The sequence below is a fragment of the Lepisosteus oculatus genome, chromosome 10 (assembly GCF_040954835.1).
Source record: "Lepisosteus oculatus isolate fLepOcu1 chromosome 10, fLepOcu1.hap2, whole genome shotgun sequence".
NCBI classification, from domain to species: Eukaryota; Metazoa; Chordata; class Actinopteri; order Semionotiformes; family Lepisosteidae; genus Lepisosteus; species Lepisosteus oculatus.
In genome coordinates, this window is record NC_090705.1 from 25622992 (window position 1) to 25644007 (window position 21016).

A 21016-nucleotide genomic window follows, 5' to 3' on the forward strand; every position below is an offset into this window, starting at 1 on the left:
AGCATTTTTTTCTATAGTAGAAAAGATCAAGATAAATATAAGGAAGATAACTGTACAGAAGATTTCAACATATGTTGAAACAACATATTTCAACATAGTTTAATAAGGACAAAGAAGTATTTTATAAAGTCTGAATAGAACCTTAAAACAGAAAAATACACACAAACCAGCCTAAAAATTAAGAAAACAATTCTAAAGGTTTCACCTGAGGTTTTTATATTTTTAATATAACACAGAAATGTCATATGAAACATAGTTCTTGGTTAATTTTACTGTTTATTTTGTATTTTTAAAGAATCCAAGATACAAAAACTGCAAATCACTTCTCTGTCCATAGCATTCGGAAGGTAATGTCACATGCCTGAAAAAGAAGGCAAGGTTACCCATGCTACTGACAGCCAAGCAGACGTTTGAAAATAACACAGAAAATATAAGAGAAAAAATAAGTAAAACGTATTTTGCCCATTTATGTGCAGCAAGAATATATACTGATATTAATTTATATGCAAAATTCTGTACAGACCTTTGTCCTTGATGAGTCTGTTAGTAAGTTAGTAAGACCTACAATGTTATTTAAGAGGCCGGGCAGTACTCTTCTTCCTGCTCTGAATGATTTAGCATGAAAGAGATGACTTGGTTTAGTTCTTGTTTGCACCAATGTGCAGCTCAATCACATACTGTAGATAAAAAATGCATTGTAATTGTTATTCTGTTTACATACTGTAGTAACCTTGTAAACAGCAATGATAAATTTTAGACTTCTTAAATGATCCTGTTAATTCCAAGTGCATAACATTATAGGCATTGGTGTTATCTTGGATTCTGCTAGGTATTCTTCTTTGGTGCTATAACACTAAAGAAAACAGATGTCTTCTGTTCTTAAACCACACAGGTACTTTTTGTGATTCACTGGGAATTAAATAGGGATATTCACCATGCAAATTCTAGAAAACTATTTTGACTAATCTTAATTCTGTGCTTAAATATTACATATATATGCATTTTCACATTTATATGTGTTAATATACATGACATATTTCTATAGCATTAAAAAATAAAAGCAAGAGGTTAACACAATTTCATATTCACAAGTAATGGTACAGATAGATTTATTATGTTAGACAGGGTGGTCCTAAACTGGTCCTTGTGTGTCTTTTGATTTTTTTTCCAGCCCAGCTCTAAATCACATAAATCAGCTCATCACTGGCTATAATTTGATGAATTTCCCAACTTCTTTGAACACTTCAGGAAAAAAAAAACTTTAAAGACACAAACCTGCAGGCACACTTCAGGGACTAGAGTTGAACTGCCCTCTTTTGGTACGTATATCCTTAATAGGGATATTAATCAACCCACATCAAAATTAAAATCCATCTATCCATTTCTTTCAATTAAAGGTCACGGGGGAAACAGCAAACAGTGAGTGCAAGATGGGGTATACTGTGGATGGGACTTTAGTCCTTCAGAGGGCAGACACACAAACACAGACACACTCGCACTCATACCACGGTGAATTATACCAGAAGCCAATTAACCAACCAGTATTTTGTGGTACTGTTGGAAGAAACCAGAGCACCAAATGGAAACCCTCACACACATGGCAGGAACATACAGTATAAATTCCTCACAGATAGCAGCCCAGGTTTTGAATTGAACCCAGGGCCCCAGCAATGCAAGGCAGCAATACTACCCACTGTGCTGCTTTGCCACTGTGCCACCCACCAAATTAAAGGTATTTGATCTAATGTAGAAAGATACAAAATATGTGTACAAACATCTTGTTCCCTGTTTTTTTTTTTCTGCAGCAGCTATTCAGCAATCTCTTGCATACATGCAACATACAGTGCAGACATACAGTAGATCATTTAAAAATTTAAAAGCTATGGCTAAAAATATACAGGCACTAAAGTCTGCCTCAGAACTGTAAAGCATCTGTATGCATATAGACAGCAAAGAGACATTTTGTTGTTCTTCTAGCACATTTACAGAGACAGTCTATAAGACAATTAAGTTACATATAATCTTAATAACCTGAAACAACCAGGACCCAGCCTAGTTGTAGATATAGCTCATAGAAAACTAATGGTCTGCTTTCCAAATGCATGAACTTTCTACATCCTTCTGAGCTTCTGTCCTTTGCAGTATAAAATCAATGAAGCAATTCCAAGGCTGCAGTGATGATAGTACAATACATCTGTCAGCACTGCAATTAGCAGTTCTAGGCTTTAATCCCTTTGTATCCTCCTCCGGATATCTTCATTTTTCTCAGATTTTTTATATGCATATTCTAAAATTATCTTGGATAATTCTGTCTGGTTCTCAGCATATGTCATGAGCTGCAAAACATTTGCTGGCACAGTGCAAAATGAGGATGAACAACACTGGTACTGCCTTTCTTTCATTTCTTCAGATATTTTCCAAAACATCAAATGGTACAAATCCTTTCTTTTTCCCACTAGACACTTTAATGAAGCCATTGTTTTCGTCTTCGTTGGTTACACAAATCTGGAATGAAATAAAAGGGAGAAAAAGTAGAAACTAACAATCTATAATAATGTGGTTGTATTCCTGGCAGAAAGCTCTCAGTTTATAGCTACAGTACAAACTATAAATTCAACAAAAATTATGAGTTGTTTTTACCATGTGATTGCTAAGGGTTTATACTGTAGATGATCACTAGGGCAAATAAATAAGAATTAAAGTGAATTAAAAAAAGTATTTAGCTCATTCAGCCATCTTCTGGCAATACTGACCTTACAGGTTATTGAATTTTACCTGCATTCTGTAATTCAATTCCACCACTGGATCACTGCTGATACACAACTTCCCTGCTTCCAGCTCTATGTGATAGTTACTTTTCAAAATTATTTTTTATCTACTGTATGGTAATAGTAAACAAAGAAGTTGAAATCAAGTTTTTATAATAGGTCTTTATGGATTCACAGTGAACTGAGTCAAAGATTGATTGAAGATTATTTTTCTGGTTGGATCTGTTTAGAAATTAAGGTTAAAGAGTTAGGGTTAAGATTGAAAAAGCTCTAACAAGTCATGGAGTTCATCTGACTTAATCTCTGATCATGGAAAAAATCAATTTTTCTAAGTACCATAAACTCCTATTTCTAAATAACAGAAATGTTTGTAAGTTAATGATAAATTAAGCATGTAAATCAGTCAACTATAGAATTTGCCTGCTAGGGGAAATTAAGTTTGCAGTTTTGAATTCCCTAAAATTACTTATTTAACACATCTCGTGTTTAGTTCAATTGTTCTTAAGAATCTGATCAGCTGCTGTAAAAGCTGGTGGACTGGGGCTTTCCAGGTTCAGTGGTGTAGTTAACCTGCAAATAATACTCAGCATGAATAGAAATGCACATAGTTCTCAGATTGTGGTGGTTTTTCAGGGATATTTTGAACCTGAATGTGAACGAAAACAATTCAGAAATGAATTATGCCATATTTAAGCCCAGGCACATTCATTTTAGAAAAAAATGACCTTGTCATACATACTTCTGTTACAGTATACTCATATACTTCTGTGAATATGCACATGGTTTACCATACAGTACGTTGCTATACAGTACATGCATGCCACAGTAATTGTACTGTACACCTTGGAACAGTACAAGCAAATGTCAGAATTGATCACTTATTAATCCTAATCCCAGACAAAAAGCCACAAACCATATTTTAAGTATATTCTACACAAGAATGTACAGTACAGCTACCAGAAACGTGAATCAGGTAAAAAGGACACACCTGGCCCTCCTTTAGGGTTATCTGTCCTTGTTCCTTGCAGCCAATATAGGTTCTGGTGCATCTGTAAACTCTCTCACCAGCCCTCACCTGCTGAGCAAAACTGGCAGGAAAAAATCCGACTCTGTCTTCAATAACACCCTAAAAAATTCCCAAAGGACACTGAACATCATTCACTAAATTCAATCTAAGGCAGCATAATAGAAAGATGTACAGTTGCAATATGCAAAGTGAAAAAAGACAGTGTTTACTAAAATACTGAAAAACAAACTTCCACACATAATGCAGGTAATACAATACAATAATATACAATACAACAATACAATCTCACTATAAGGGTATATTACACTGGAGTTATGACATCTAACAAAACTAAAACTTTTCTATCCATGATCTCCATGTTCTATCCATGATCTCCATGACCGTAATTAACTGTAGTATCAAAACAGTGGTGCTACTGTATATTACAGTAATTAAAGAGGACAAAAATATAAGAATAACCGTTAACAGTAGAAAACATCCTATTTATTTTAGGAAATTCTGATTTTACATTTGCCAGAGCTGTGCCAGAAAATAAAGAACGCACATGCTATTTCTCATGTGCCTAAATTTTACGTGCTATTCAAGTACATTTTTATTTAACCACTCCCATTGACTGCGTAACAATAATAACTAACCGCTGTTAGTCACAATTTAGCTGCCTTACTCAACAAACAAACGTTTTTGTTATGTGATTAGTATTCAAACCTCTAGCTGGCCTTTGCCTTGATCCTACAATTGTTTTGCAAATCTGTATAATTAATACAAGTATAGTAGCTAGCTACTAAATAAAGCTGCAGTTAGAATATAATAAATGTAGTTGAATTTTAACAGTATCTATAAACCCTGACTTGGAGACAGCAGTTAGAAAATGGATGGATACTGTATGCACAAATTTGAAGCAGGCCAGCAAAAGAATAACTGAATTTACAAACAGCTTGGCACTGGAGGCCATAAAATAAAATTCAATATTTTATTCTTAAAAACTACTGATTGAATTTATGCTTGGCAGATTTCATCATGATCCACACCTACTTGCTGTCATACCTTTTGCAGCCAAACAGGAATATTAACATCTTATCAAAATGCTCCTGTACTGAATACTATTGCCACTGTACAAGCAAAAAGGAGGATTTTCGTCACATGTAAGCTGATTGGTTTTAAAAAAAAAATTCTAACATTCACACCTGTCTCCACCTTGCTCAGCTCAATCTGACAACGGATTTGCTGGAATGGGCTACTAAAAGGATTAATCAGGTTCACGGGAAGTAGAAGGCTTCTCCTCTTACCTTCCACCAGTCGTCATTTGAGTCATCCGCTAATATGATTCGGTCTCCAGGTCTGAAATGGTAAAGACACAATCTTAATCAACTGATGATTTTGTGTAAGTAGAATTACTCAATTCTACAGTTCCAGTAGCAATATTAAAAAGACCAAGCAACAGAGTCCTGTCATAGTTGCTGCACAAGGGTCAGTGATTTCTAAAACATCACGAATACGACTCATTAAGGCTAATGAGTAATAGAGAAACCTCATTTTACATTTCAACATTAACAGTCTACATTGACAGTCTCTCTTGGATTTCTATTTTGTGCTGTCAATGGGGAATGGCCTTCATTTGGTTGATATATTAAGTTATGTATTTAAATGCTAATGAGATGTTTTCCATGAAAGAGAGATTTTTCCCCTGCATTTCAAGACAAATTATCAACATGTGAGATGTGCACACTTGTCTGTGTTGTCTGCTCCAGTGAACTGGGCAAAAATGTCACATAATACATTTTTAGGTAATGTAAGCAGACAACCTGTTGCCCTGTTTCAAGCTACATGTAATGGATCTTGTATATCAAGAGATTTACATAAAATCCATAATGAACTTATATTTTAAAATAAAAAAAAATAGAATAAAGGACCTGTGGTTTTATAAGTCTTATAACAATGCTATGGCGGTGAGCTCTATAGCTTTACTAATGATCTTGATTCCTACTTTAAGAAGGGGTATTTGTCTATGTGACTTTGAATGTTCTCCCTGTGTTCATGCATATTTTTTTGCTAATGCTATGGTTTCCTCCAGTCTTCCAAGGACATGCAGTTTAGGTTTCTTTCCTACATTGTTCCATATTGGAGAGGTTTTCATTGGGTTTAAATGATTAATTAAATGATTAATGATTGGGTTTTAATGAATCCAGGGTTGATGGAGCTGTTTGCATGATGACTATGGCACTATATAAAAACAAAACCAAGTGAGCATTATGGATCATACAGTATAGTGTACTTGCATTCCTGACTAGTTCTCATGTTAAACGAATTAGTACAGTACGGTGAAAGTCCTTAGTTTGCAGCACTTGTATGACAGGTATTGAGGTGCCAAGCCATGTAGAGCCTTATAGGTGAGCATGACGATTTTAACGTCTACGTGGAATTTGACAGGAAGCCAGTGCAAGGAATCCAGGATAGGAGTAATGTGAACACTTGCACTAGACCTGGTCAGGATTCTGGCTGCTGAATTTTGGACATACTGCAGTTTGTTCAGAGTAGATTTAGATACCCCAGCGAGTAGAGCATTGCAGTAGTCAATTCGAGAGAATACAAATATGTTGATCAGCTTTTCAGCCACAGTTAATGATAGCATAGGGCGTAGTCTTGCGATATTTCTAAGGTGAAAAAAATATGTTTTGACAGTATGTTGTACATGTGGGTCGAATGTTAAGCCAGAATCGACTATAACCCCAAGGTTTTTCAATTTTGATTGAAGCTCAAGTACAGAGCCATCTACAGATAGGGTTACAGGACTGGCTTTACGAAGTTGATGGGGAGTACCAATAAGCATGACTTCAGTCTTGTCGCAGTTAAGATGAAGGAAGTTTTGAGTCATCCAAATTTCTATTTCAGAGATGCAATTAGATAGAATAGAGACAGCCACATCAGTGTCAGTTTGGGTATGGATGTATATTTGAGTATCGTCAGTGTAAAAATGAAAGCTGAGGCCATGTGATCTTAAAAGTTGACCAAGTGGGAACATGTAAATGCTGAAGAGCAAGGTCTCAGTATTGAGCCCTGGGGGACACCAGACTTGACAAGACCAATTTCAGACCTGTACCCATTGAGAGAGACAAAGTGACAGCGATCAGTGAGGTAAGACTTAAACCATTTGAGGGCAGTGTCAGAGACTCCAAACATAGTCTCAAGACAAGAAAGTAAGATGGTATGGTCAACAGTGTCAAAGGCAGCACTGAGATCAAGAAGGATGAGTATGGAAAGAGAACCAGAATCAGAAGCTATTAGGAGATCGTTGGTGACTTTGACTAGGGCGGTTTCTGTGCTATGAAGTTGACGGAAGACAGATTGGAGGGGTTCGAAAAGGTTGTTTGTCATGAGGTGGTTATGTAACTGAAGTGTGACAGCACGTTCTAGAATTTTGGAGAGAAAGGGTAAGTTGGAGATGGGGCGAAAGTTGTTAAGATTGTCGAGAGCCATGTAAGGCTTCTTTGGCACTGGGGTAATAGCAGCAGTTTTGAGGACCGTTGGTACAATGCCGGTGCTCAAGGATTCATGTATTATATTGAGGACAATGGGACAGAGAGAAGAGAAACAGGACTGGAATAAAGTGGTGGGAATGGGATCTAAAATAGATGTGGTGGGTTTCATGCGCGTAACTAGTTTGTTTAGGGATGCTGAGTCAAGAAGAGAGAAGCTGGAGAGACGGGAACCAGAGAAGTTGGATGAGGAGGGAAGAGGTGTGGAAATTATATCCGTAGTGGAGAGAATGTGATGCCGGATGTTGTCAATCTTAGAACTAAAGAAATCTAAGAATGTGTTGCAAAGTTGTGATGAGGCAGGTAATGTGGTAGGGCAGTTTGGCTTGAGCAGTCTGTTGATGGTGGAGTAAAGATGTCTGGGATTGTTTTGGTGATTTTCAATGATGTGAGAGAAGTAGGTAGATCTAGCAGACTTTATAGTAACCTTATAATCAGATAAGTAATCTCTCCAGGCCTGATAATGTACATTTAGGCCGGAAAGATGCCACCTACACTCAAGTTCGCGAGAGGCTGCCTTCATGAAACGCAGATGGTCATTGTACCAGGGGGCAGGGCGAGAGAAGGAGATGGTTCGAGTTTTTAAAGGAGCAAAGGTGTCGAGGGTAGATAAAAGAGCATTGTCAAGTAACTGTATTTTGTCCTCTAGAGGGTCAGAGGAAGAGAAACAGGATAAGGAGGACAGAACAGAATTTGCAAACCTTGGGTGATCAATTGATCGCCAGTTGCGGAAATTTACAGAGCGTGAGGGGGAAGTGTTAGAAACGGGTAATTCCAGATTGAAGAGAATGGCTAAGTGGTCAGAGAGGCCTAGATCAAGGGGGGAGCAGTGGGAGACAAAGGAGTCATTTGCAATAATTAGGTCTAAGGTGTGTCCTTTGTTATGTGTAGGGGTACAAACAAACTGAGTAAGGTCAAAGCATCCCAAAAGAGAAAGGAAGTCTTTAGCCAGACTGGAAGAGGTTGAATCAATGTGTATATTAAAGTCCCCTAGAATAAGGATCCTTTTAAATTTAAGGGATAAGAATGAGAGAAAATCACCAAACTCACCTAAGAAGACTCCACTGGGTTTGGGTGGTAGTGGTAGTTAAAAATAAAGTACACTAGTAAAAATAAAGTACAAGTTGTACTCAACATTCTTCATAGCTCCTCTTCATGGAGAGCAAGCTGGGGTATGCGAAAAAGACAATTCCTAATGCAAGAAATTGTAAAGGGTTAATAAAGTGATGTTATTATTATTATTAATAAAAATTTTCTGTCAAAGTCTTTTTCATCAAATTCTTTAACTCGGTCACTTATTGTGGTTATTTTGGAAATATTTTGAGGTGCTTGATCAATATAAAGTTTATACACTATAAAAACCTATAATGTTTTAACCTTTCTGTGAATACTTGCTGTCAATATTGTTGTAAATAAAAGTTGTTGAACTTTTTAAAATCCACTTAATAGGGAATATTAATACGGAATCATGTAACTAAAGGAATTTTGGTAGTTGAAAAAAATAGTTTAATCATTATTAATATTATTAATTCACAGTATGTAATTAAATATAATTTATTAAGTTGGTAGTAGTAGCACATTCCACTTTCATGTGAACAACTGTATCTATTTCTGTAACTGGTTCACTTGTGGTTATTTTAAATTACCTTTTGCTGTCATTGTTATTTTTTTTTACATTTCAATTACATACCTACAATATATGTATTGTACTGCTTATACTGTATATAGTACATTATATTTTATATACAGTATTACTGTACAGTGTCCCCTGCTCCCGCCTCTCACTCCTCCTCCCTCCCAACCTTTGTTCTCCCGCTACTTTACCTTTGCCTACTGCCCTGTCTCTCTCACACCTGAAGAAGGCTCCACGGCCGAAACGTTGTGTTCTCTTTCTTCTTTTTTTCAGCATGGAATAAACCTATTATTGTTCCTTAACTGTACAGTATATACCTACACTTGTTATTGGACACTTAACGTAAAATAAAATGTTCAACACTATTGAGAGACAGGCGCACTGTCTGTTCCTTAGGCCATGACAGGAGATCACACACTGTATTATTATACATTATTATACATTTGGGGCGGAATGATGGCTCTGTGCCTGTGGCTGGAAGGTTGCCGGTTCAAATCCCGCAGCCGGCAGAGGAATCCTACACCGTTTGGCTCCTGAGCAAGGCCCTTAACCCCAGCTGCTCCAGGGGCGCTTTACAATGGCAGACCCTGCACTCTGACCCCAGGATCTCTCCCTGTCTATGTGTCTTATGGAGAGCAAGCTGGGGTATGTGAAAAGATCATTCCTAATGCAAGAAATTGTAAAGAGTTAATAAAGTAATGTTGTTATTATTATTACGGTGAGACATTCCCTGGGAGAAGTTACCATCTCCTGCCCTCTTTATCACTTTGTGGTCAGTTGAACTGAACTTCAGTTCATTTGAATGTAAAGTGAACATTTAATACACTGTGATATATAAAATTAACAAAACATCAATATTTATGTTATAATAATTAGATTTTATTTTAAGAGAAAGAGTCTGGCACTTCCTCCAATAGTAGATTTGAAATATAGCAAAACGGAGGTGAAACAAGAACTCATGTTAGCAATTCATAATTTCTGAGAGAAGAAGTTGACTAACAGACTTTTTTGTGTTCTCCCAAAGATAGTAGAATGCAATGGGAGACATTCAGGAATGTAATTTCAGAAATGCATGTGTATTGTCTTAAGTTGTCAATAGTCAAATTGTCAACAATTTAACTTGAATTAACATAACTAACTTAACTTAATTTAAGTGTAATGTTAATAAAAAATAAATATAATAAATAACAAGAATACTACAATTTTCTCACCTTCTCATCCCTTGGGGATAAGTAAAGACTATATATATATATTTAATATATATATTAAAATCATGTGTACTGTATTGACCTTTTTATTAAGTGATGATGTTACAGCTACAGTATAGGTGACCACAGTAGGAATGTTAGGCTTAGCCAAAGAAATTGTAGACTAAAAGTAGTTTGTTGAACCCTATGCAAATCCTTTAGATGTTTCCGAAGGTAGCTGAGTAACAAGTCCAAATAGTAATCCAAAACTATAGTCAGAGACGACCACGATATTCGAGACCCAGAGAGTTAACTTAATCAGGGTGCGTAGAGAACTAAGATTTACAAGGATGAGCTCCGTTCGCGAAAGCAATACTGGGCGCAGTGATGTGAATGAGCAGAGCTAAAGTAGTAAAGGCAAGGGGGCTGTAGAGTGGAACGGAGATTGTGGTTGGTTAATATTGAAAATGTACAAGTTTTATCCTTAGAATTTTTTGGGGGTTATTCTCAAAAAATAAATTTAAGAGTGCAAATAATGTAATATTACAATCTCAAATGTAATATTATTTTAACCCCTTTACTATGCTTATTGTTTAAGAATTTAAGTATTAATTAAGAATTGAAAAAAGAAGGGCAGCAGAAAGATGTAGAACCACACAATTTCAAAGAACAAGGGGAGCTTATCTGAAACCGAAATTTAAATTTCTGAAATTGAAATTCTTTGAAATTTGAATGTTCCTGTATAGATTAGAGTTGTTACATTTTTGTATATTTTGTGATGTTCTTATATTTGTACAGTATGTGAATGTTAAGACAAAATTTTTTAACTGTTTAAAAATAAAAAAATCTCAAGAATATAGAATATATCAAGAATAAAGAATATCTCAAGAATATAGTAGGATGTACAGTATGTGCCACTCTTAAAATTAAGAATATATTCAATATATTCATTTTCACAGTAAGCTTGTGCCTCATTTTCAGATACAGTCCTGAAACAAATATACTGTAATGAAAATACTTTATGGAGCCTGATAATGTGCATTTCTAAAATTTGTACCCGCCTTTGCCATTGTTTTCTGTTTCAACACTTCAGTGCATTGCTGGTTTTATGCAAAAAATAAGATTAGACTGTCATGCATCGTGTATTCTATGAATAGTGTACTGCCCTGTTACTGTAAGTAAGAGATTTCAATGTTGGCAAAGCAACAACCCTTATTCTTTTCGTCACTTCAAGCTGTTTTATAAAGGATCCAGCAAAGAGCTCTTATATGTACAGTACAGTAAATAATCAATAACTCCTGTTTTCACTCCTAAATATTCATTCAGAACTCTTCTGTCGTGTTTTAACTCACTACCTCTAATTAACACAGGATTCAGATTGTAAAACAAAACTATGTACTGTATCTCAGTTTTTCAAAGTGCACTGGTACTTTGCGATACACAATGTTTTTGTGTTTGATTTGTTTTGTAATCACCCTGGTGTTTTATGAGGTATTAGAGTTTCTTAACTTACTTGGGCTGAGAAATCTAAGAATCCTATTGCCACCAGAAATGGAGGACATTTCTGAACTGCATAAACTGTCATTTATGTTGTCTAGGAAAGTTTCTAAGGAAATGCATTGTGTTTTTTATATTTACTAATGGAGTCTACATACAGTACAGATCCAGCCATTCAGAATACAGGTTAAATAATGAGCCAGAATGCGGCATACATACTGTACCACCTTACAACACATTTATTTTGACTTGCACTGCAAACCGACAGATGGCGCAGTGATTTAATTTAATTTGCATTCTGTTTTGACTTTTATTAATTTTATACTGTACATTACAATATGTTAAATATTAAATTAATGTTTAAAAAGAAAGTAGAGATGCTTTATTGTTACAAATGGGGGGAGGGTGTTTGTGAAAATGGTGAATATCATTGACTGTGAAATTTAGTCAATAAGTAAAATAAATATCCATAACTCATAATCTGTAAATTATTTATCTCCAGAATATACCCAAGCAATGGCTAGAATTAAAGACTAACTAGAGGCACGGCCTTGGTGAAAAGAGTAATAATCCAGGCACACTTGTACAAATAGTGAACAAATATGTATTATCAATAACAATAAAAACACTAGACTACACACAACCTAACATGCAAAACACAAGCTACTATATACAGTATAAATACAACACATTTCAGAGGCCTAACATCCTGATCATCCAGAAAACCCCAGACTGCTACTAAGTATTAAAGTTTTAAATAATGCCTACAGAGGCCAAAATAAGAGTTAAGCTGCCTTCTAAATAAATGTTATACAGTCTGCAGTTAAATCTCTTTCTCTGCAAACCCAGATGCCACAAAGTAAATGGGAGCCTTTTTTAAGAAAATTGAAGATATTTTTAGAATCGTCCTATTCTAAAAATGCACCCACAATCAGGAAATGTCATCTTTTAATGAGGTATCTTTCATCCAGAAACTCAAGTTCCCTAAAAACACAGAATAGTAGTCGCTCTCTAGCAAGATTCAAAAACTTATCTCCAATCAAATTTTGTTTGGATGATCATGAAGCAGGGGCTCGCGCCTGGTGCAAGCTTTAAGTTTCAACTCCTTCTGACTTCTCTAATGTGATCTGACATTCCCTTTCTCCTCTCTTCTCTGTTCTCCCCTTTTCTCTTTTGCCTCTCCTTCTGTGATCTTAATGTGATCTTATATGGTGTTTCTGGACTGTTCATTGACAATAAATTACCCACATAATTAAATAGGGAAACCAACGTAAACCTTGGGGGACCCCCTACACCTCAGTGAACATTCTCTCTGCTTTGAAGCTAGCAAAAAAAAAACTTTTTGAGACACTTCCTTGTCACGTCCACATGCAAACGTCAACACATTCCCACGCGCACAGACTCCAGCAGACGTTCACACAGTAACTCCAGATGCTTATTACCACCATGGTACCACTACCATATGCCAGCAGCCATATCACCCTGCAACTCACAACTGGCAGCCCACTGAAGCTAAGCAGGTGTGAGCCTTGTCAGTACCTGGATGGGAGACCTCTTGGGAAAAACTAAGGTTGCTGCTGGAAGAGGTGTTAGTGGGGCGCTCACCCTGCGGCTCATGTGGGTCCTAATGCCCCAGTGTAGTGACGGGGACACTATACTGTAAACAGGCACCATCCTTCGGATGAGACGTAAAACTGAGGACTCTCTGTGGTCATTAAAAATCCCAGGGCGTTTCTCGAAAAGAGTAGGGGTGTACCCCGGCGTCCTGGCCAAATTTACCATCCCCTTTATCAATCATGGCCTCCTAATAATCCCCATCTATCAATTGGCTTCATTACTCTGCTCTCCTCCCCACTGATAGCTGATGTGTGGTGAGCGTTCTGATGCACTGGTGGATGCTGCACATTGGAAGTGGTGGAGGGGAGTCCCCATTATCTGTAAAGCGCTTTGAGTGGAGTGTCCAGAAAAGCGCTATATAAGTGTAAGCAATTATAATAATTATTATTATGGAGAAAAAAATATTTTTGCGCTTATACAAGATAACATTGAGTTAAAACATGATAGTTAATCTGTGAATAATATTGCCTACATTAATATCTTGCATTATACATGCAATAATATTGTCACATGCAAAGTAGTGTAGCGGTGAGGCTTATTAAAATACAGGAATTATGTTTTCTGTTCGCTTGCCAGTCCCTCTCTCCTTCATCTCAGAGGTGCTTGAGGCCATTCCATTTGGTTCAATTAAGGTGTTTTTCTAGCTGATAGAGTGTCCTGATAAGGAACAGCTCCCCAGCACTGAGATTCTCCAGCAACCTTAACAAATGGTTATCTGGCGCCTTAAAGTCTGAGATTCCAAGGGAGAGTCTTATTCAAAGTTGGTTTACGACCCTAAGGTCAGAGGGCATGGTTACTCATCATCAGCCAATCAGGAACTGGTAGCGCAGGTTAACCCCACGTGCGTCTCTGATGCCCATGAAACTTTGAACCAATGAACGACCTGCATGTCCTCCAGGTAAAAACAGGCAACATACTGTAACACAGTTTGGAAGGAAAAAGCAAAGTTCCCAAGCGCAGAACAGTTCCCAAGGGAACACAGTTCCCAAGCGCAGGACATTCTCGCAGCGCGCCTGCTGGACTTTCAGCCTCAGGGCTCCACCTGAGCATCCTCAGACTCAGCCCGGACAACCACGTAACAGCCAGTGTGTCCGAGTGCAGGACTTTCCTTTCTTCTAAGAGTCGAGGATGGAGGTTTGCAGCACATAAACCAAAAGGATCCACCCAAGGTTAGCATCAGCAGCAAGCCTCGTGAACAGGTTGGAACTGTGGACAGCTGAATCACTATTCAGAACTAGCGCTTCATCAGGAACGAACCGGTCTTCTTCCTGACCTGCTGGGACCTGCAGTCACTTTTCTCTTGTGCATAAACTCTGCTAGTAAGCCAGAACTAACTAGCCGGTCTTCAGAGAGTCCACTGCTAGAGCATTGCAGTAGAAATCTCTCTCACCACATCGCAAGCAGCACCTCTTTGTGTCTGCAGGAGATCTGACTCCACACAGATTGGATGAGTATTCAACATTCTGCATTACCGCTCGAGAATTCAATTGTTATCCCAACCAGTTGATATCAATTTAATTCCTATGAGTGATGTACTTGCTTTTGAGTATTTAGTGTAGAAGTTGTAACCAAGTTCATTTACAAAATGGTCTAAATGAATGATATACTGAACGTATGTCCCTCTTGATATTTGTAACTTTTCGTGATTGAATATATACCTGTTGTATTCTGCTAACCCTCATGATAAGATCTCTTATGTTTATATGCACCTTTTATGTATTAATAAATGTATCTCGTGTATTAGTACCCGTGTGTGTGCGTTGTTTGAGTTATCCCACAAGGCTGGATTCTAATACCATGAAAAGAATCATTTTGAGAAAACACTACAGTAGCACTGACTTTAACAACTGAAGAATATCGTCACACACATTTTTTTGGAAAAAAATAATCTAAAGGAGCATGTATACTGTCTTTTAAATACATGATATAAAACACCATTTCAGTGAGCATTCCCAGATTAAACTCAAGTCTTGTTCGCCGTTTCTGTGAAAAGTAGAAATGACACAGCTTTCCAAATGTATGGTAGTGTTGATGCAAAACTGCCAAAAAAAATGCACTATAATGTTAAACATTGAACAGATTATATTTTACGATGACTTGTCATGAAGACTTATTCCTACTAAGAGTATACATTTTATACTACTGATATTTTAGAAAAAACATTTTTCTGTGTTGCTCCCCACAAATTTGGTACCTGCCTATCAGGGTAGAGTCAGGGCCATTTTTCTGATTGAGAGTACATTCATGTGTAGCTGGAAATAGTGCTGTATGCCTCAAATGGATTTCTTTATTTGCTATTTACCTTTTAAGAAGGTACAGAATGCTAAAGGACAAAATGATCTCAGGTTTTGCTCAGTCTTTTATAGCTACTGTATATTATTTTTGTATTAATCCAATGAGAGTACTGTACTTAACTTATTTTCCTGACAATTTAATTTATGAAGGATAGTCAAAAAAGGCCAACAGACAACAACATTAAAATCAAAGAATACATTCATAAGAATTAACTGTTTTGGACTGTTTAATTCCAGAAATCTTAAATCCCATTATTAAGGTATTTGTTTATGAAGTTTGAAACTTCATTTTAAAGATTAAGCTTTTGGCAAATATTGTATCGTAAATGAGAAATGCATTTGAATAATGAAAACTAATTTGATGTGGTACGGTAAATGGAGAATGAATTGGAATCCCATGAAAAACATTTTAAAAGAATGAAACGTGCCTGGCGAAACTAATTGCTGTCTATACTGATTCACATAAAGAATGATCTTTACCTGTCAATAATTAATTTTAAATTTTAAAGCCACTGAAGCTTGTCAGCATATCTATAACAGTAAACAAAAAGCTTCTGCACTACTTCTTTGTGTTCTGTGGAATATGAACAGTACTATCAGCTGTGGGTGTTTTAAGAATTCAATGACCTGTACAGCCTTGTTATTTGATACTGCCCCTTAAATCAAACATTCACTGTTTGACACAAATGCATACCCCAGAAAAAAAAGTCTTTCAGTGGGAGGTTGAAAGTAAAGTTAAGTGTTTGATCAAAAAGTTGTCCTTACTCTACTGAATGTGTTGTACAATGGGTAAAATGGGTAAAATTGTCAGGTCTTCATTTACTGTATATCTATAGATTTTTAACCTTCTTCTTTTGTTCACTGCAAATGACTGGTGTTGGTTATCTGTTGCCTTTTTTACAACTAGAGAACAGCCTTCAGTAACATTTATCAGACATTTAAACTGACCTCATTTCTAAGTCTTCATTCTCTTGTGGTACAAATTTGTACAAGGCCACATAGGTGTTAAGCTGCAGTATATCCTTTCGTTGTTGTATTTTCACCTGCAAGACAAGAAAACAAGTCTTAAAACTTGAGCAGAAATAATAACTTTGGTGGCTTCATATAATTTTGTTTTCATATTTGACAAAGATAAGTGAAACTTTTAAAATGCTTTTTGAGTGGAAAAATTACCATAATGTTCAACAACAGTGTAGAAAGCATAAAAAATAATTTATTAAAAAGGAGTACAAAACTGAGACAGGAAAATAGACCAATCAGTCTTACTTCTACTATTAATAAAGTTATGTAAATGATCATTGGAGCTAAACTAGAAGAATACTTTACCAAATACAAAACAATTGCATTTTAAGAGATTGAAATTAATTAAATTAATTAATTAAATTAATTAAATTTAAAATTAAAATTAATTTAGAAAATGTTTAACAAAACTGATCAAAATACTAGAAAGTTTTGAACAAGTAACAAGGATGGGAGATATCACTAAAGCATATGATGTGAGATATTTAGATTTTTGGAAAATATTTAATCTGGTTAAAAAACATGACGCAGCATGTCATCTAAAGGGACATAACCTGTAATTGAGATTATGAAAACAATGGTGTGACACAGGAATCAGTATTAGGCCTGTTGCTTTTTCTGATTTATAGTAGCTATTTAGAATCTTGTATTTTTAGCATGAGAGCGTGGCATGCTGTAATGGCTAAGCATTTGACCTCACAACTGACAGACTGCAGCTTCACGTTCCTGCTGTACACTTGAGTGAAATATGTTTATTTAGTCGCTCTAGTACCAAGCTATAAAGGCTGACCAAGACACAGGGGAACAATTAGAATATTTTCTTAACTAAAAAAGAATTAATAATGATGGAGAATAAGAATCACTTATTCTGGAAAAGGATACATAGGCATTGTTAATTCCATAATTCTGGTTTTCTACAAGGAGTAGGTCTACAAAATTTTGATTTACTTAACTATCAAACTAAAATAGCCTGCTCTTGTTTGTATTTTCATTGAAATCTTTTATGTTCTTATAATGTTAAGAATTTATATTAGCATGAGTGAAGTCTTGAAGAAAACTGTTTTTTTCCAATTCTTCTAATCTTTACCTCCCTAAGAAATACAGTATAATTGCCTAAAATACTTCTAAAACTTTCAGCTTTGATTCTAGGCAAATCCCCTCTAATAAAGTACCTTCAGAGATATAGATTGTTGTTTAAAGAAAGAGAATAGATACATAAGAAAGCACTTATGTATCATTTATGTATTTTATGCTCATGCTCAGATGAATACTGTTCCTTGCTACTGTAATGCTACAACCAGTGTTCAGTTAGCAAATCAATGCCCGTCCCCATTTCAGCATGTTAAGGCAGATTTTCAATACCATAAGCCATAATTAAACACCTGAAAAACCCAATTGACAGCAGGGCATTATTCCCTCTCCTCGAACATCACGGTGCTCATTCTTAGAATCTGCCCAGCTTTGCTTAGCTACCTGCTATGTACTTGCCACCCCGAGGCTTTGCTTTTTTCTCAGTGCTTACTATTTAGCTTGGCCTCCTTCTTGCTTCCTGCATCACCACTTCTGGATTTTGCCTGTGCTTAGCTTTATCTCCCTTGTTTGAACCTTTGCTTGTTGAATGACCTGTGTGGATTTTCCCTTGGCACTCAGTGTACCTGCAGCTGTATTCCTGCTGTGTGGCTGCCTGGCTGCATAGCCACGTCTCACTGGCTTGCTTCACCAGCTTGCTTCACTACTCCTGCATTAGGATCCTTCATTCAACCAGTTAAAAATGACCCAGAACATGGTTACTGTGGGAGAAGAAGCAATCCAAGTGTTGAGGCCAACCATAAATCAGCGCTGTGTCCAGCAAGCTAATGAATTTGATTTATTTACTCATTCTTTTTGGGCTTCTGTCCCTGACTTATAACATACCGAAGTTCCGCCCCCACCCACTCATTTTGTCCCAGAGCCCTAGATCCATCCTCCACAGCCCCCTACTCAGGAGACTTATTGAGGCTTCCTCATGAAGTATGAAATTATTTTCTCAATTGAACCAACTGCTTTCCCTTCTGACTTGGTAATATATCATATATCATATAACATCTCCTCTCTCATCGAAGGTTTGGCCTGGGCCATAAGCTTTGTGAGAGAAGTAAAACCCGATGTGCAGGAACTTCCAGGTGTTCAAATACAAAATCCACCTGGTGTTCTGCACTCCTGAAAGAGCAGCTGATGCATCGCACCAACTACTGTAACCAAGACAGAGAAATCAAGACAGTACATCGCTATGCCATTCAGGTCTGGACCTTGGCCATCAAGAATGGATGTGGGGAGGAGTATGTTGCTGCACTATTTGCCAGATTATTTGAACAATTGAAGGATGAATTGGTATGCTGTGTACTCCTGCAAGACTTAGAAGCCCTCATCAGTGTGGCTTCCCATTAGACGTATGCCTTCGAGAGCAATGGTAAAAGCAACACCTGCAGGTTCAGATGGATGCAGCCAGAGCATAAAGACCACTGCCTGAACCCAGCCCTGTAAGACAAGCTCTTTCACCGCCATTCAAGGAGCAACCCATACAGGTGGCAAAAGACAGGCTTTCCCCAAGCAAGTGCCGGCAACACAGAGTGAATGGGCTGTGCATCTATGGTGGAAGGAAGGGACACTTCTACATCGAGTGCCTTGAGATTCCAGGAAATGTTCCAGAATAGTAGGGCAGACCTTACTGAGTGGAGGCAGGTAATCTCTTCAATCTCTTCACCACCTCAAGTCTACTGCTTTTGCTGTCCTGGGGGACTTGACAAGTCCAAGTAAACACTTCTGTTGACTTGTGAGATACTGGGAACTTCAATCAAGGATAGCTGAATGTCTGAAGATCCCTCTGCAGATCTACTAAATTTTATCCAATGTCCTGTCTCTGGAAGGAAATCTTCTTGGAGTCATTGTCCAGCAGACCTGTCCTTGAATCTCACAATGGGAGCACCTCATTGCGCAACTATCTCTTTCTTGTGTGTCTTATCCCTACTCTACCCCGTGGTCCTGGGATTCCCTGGCTGGAACTGCAAAACCTTCACATAGTTTGGCTTTGAAAGAAACACACCAATTGCAAATGTTTGCCCTGTAGGATTTTGACCACAGTAAGATTCCAACTGCATATTACAAGTTTGCTTACCAAGTGTCCTTCTTCCTAGAAGCTGGTTATACTTTCTTTCTCCACTAATCCATGAAACAATAAATTAAAGAAAACCTTGAAAGTGCATTGATTTGTCCGTCTACATCTCTAGTTGGATTGGGGTTCTTCTTTTTCAAAAACAAAGATGTCTTTTTCCTAACATTGCATTGATGATTGAGGCTTGAACCAGATTATTGTCAAGAACCGAAATCCTCTTCCATTAATTTCTTCATTCCTGGAGAGTTCCAGCCAGGCAACAGTGTTTTCTAAAATCAATTTGAGGTTCTATAGTTCTATATTCTGGTATGGAGAAGTAGATTAAAATGACTTTTAACACTAACATGGGCCATTATATAGTAAATACCTGGTGATGCCCTTTGGACTCTGTAATGCCCCTGTCATCTTTCAAACCTTGGGTTACTTGGATACATTTATGATTGTCTATATAGATTACATTCTAATCTTCTCCAGCTGCATCACTGAGTAAATCCAACATATTAAGCAGGTCATATCCTGGTCATATCCTGGTTCATCGCCTGTGGGAGAAGTGCAAGTTCCACATGCCTGAAGCTTTGTTCCTGGGCCTACTCCCACTTCACTAAAACAAGTCCTGTGGTTTTGGCATTTGCCAAATATCTGCCAATATTTGAGATATTTTGAATAATTTCAATTTGATAGTGGATCCCATCACAGTCCTCACCAAGAAGGTACCTAGACAGAGAAGATAGAATCCGGAGGCATAGTGGGCTTTTACTGAGCTGAAACGATGCTTCATCTTGGCGCCTCTGTTGCAGGAGGCTGGCACTTCTCTACCCTTCAAGCCAGAAGTGGATGTATCTGATGTGCATCCATTTGACTGATGGAGCCATATCCCAATGGGCAGGTCAATCTGGCACTCTTTCCCCGCGTGCATATTTTTCTAAGAATTCTTGGCAGTGAAATTGGCCCTGGAAGAGTGGAAGGCTCTTTAGAAAGGGGCTGCTCATCTGTTTCTTGTGCTTGGCTTACTTGGAGAAAGCAGTAGACAAGTATGGTGGGCTCTATTCTTCTCCCAATTCAATTTTTCCATCACATACAGGCCTGTGTTAAGAAATGCACTGTCTAGAATCCATGTCCCCGTTGACTCCTCAAGAGACTCTGAAAACATTATTTCTACCTACACACATCATCAGAAATAGTCTCCCATCCATGGAAAATAGAGTGAAGAAGGCACTGGCGTATGATCCCACACCCCTAAAACCCCTCCTGGCAAGCTGTACTGTACGTCCCTCAGTTTGTTAGGTCTG

General features: G+C 37.3%; 1 protein-coding gene across 3 annotated transcripts in view; it reads right to left on the reverse strand.

The window, feature by feature from the left end:
* Nucleotides 1–256: 256 nt before the first annotated feature.
* stac (SH3 and cysteine rich domain) overlaps nucleotides 257–21016 on the reverse strand; it is a 90888-nt gene continuing 70128 nt past the window's right edge. The window contains exons 8-11 of one of the 3 annotated variants that reach the window (XM_015357177.2): nucleotides 16505–16599; nucleotides 5082–5133; nucleotides 3757–3894; nucleotides 257–2505 (exon numbers count right to left, since the gene is read on the reverse strand). In XM_015357177.2, the coding sequence (XP_015212663.1) occupies nucleotides 2407–2505; nucleotides 3757–3894; nucleotides 5082–5133; nucleotides 16505–16599 (384 nt within the window). In that variant the 3' untranslated portion in view covers nucleotides 257–2406. Of the gene's footprint in view, nucleotides 2506–3756; nucleotides 3916–5081; nucleotides 5134–16504; nucleotides 16600–21016 lie in introns of those variants that run through there. The other 2 variants (XR_011190717.1, XM_015357178.2) reach the window with 2 other exon arrangements.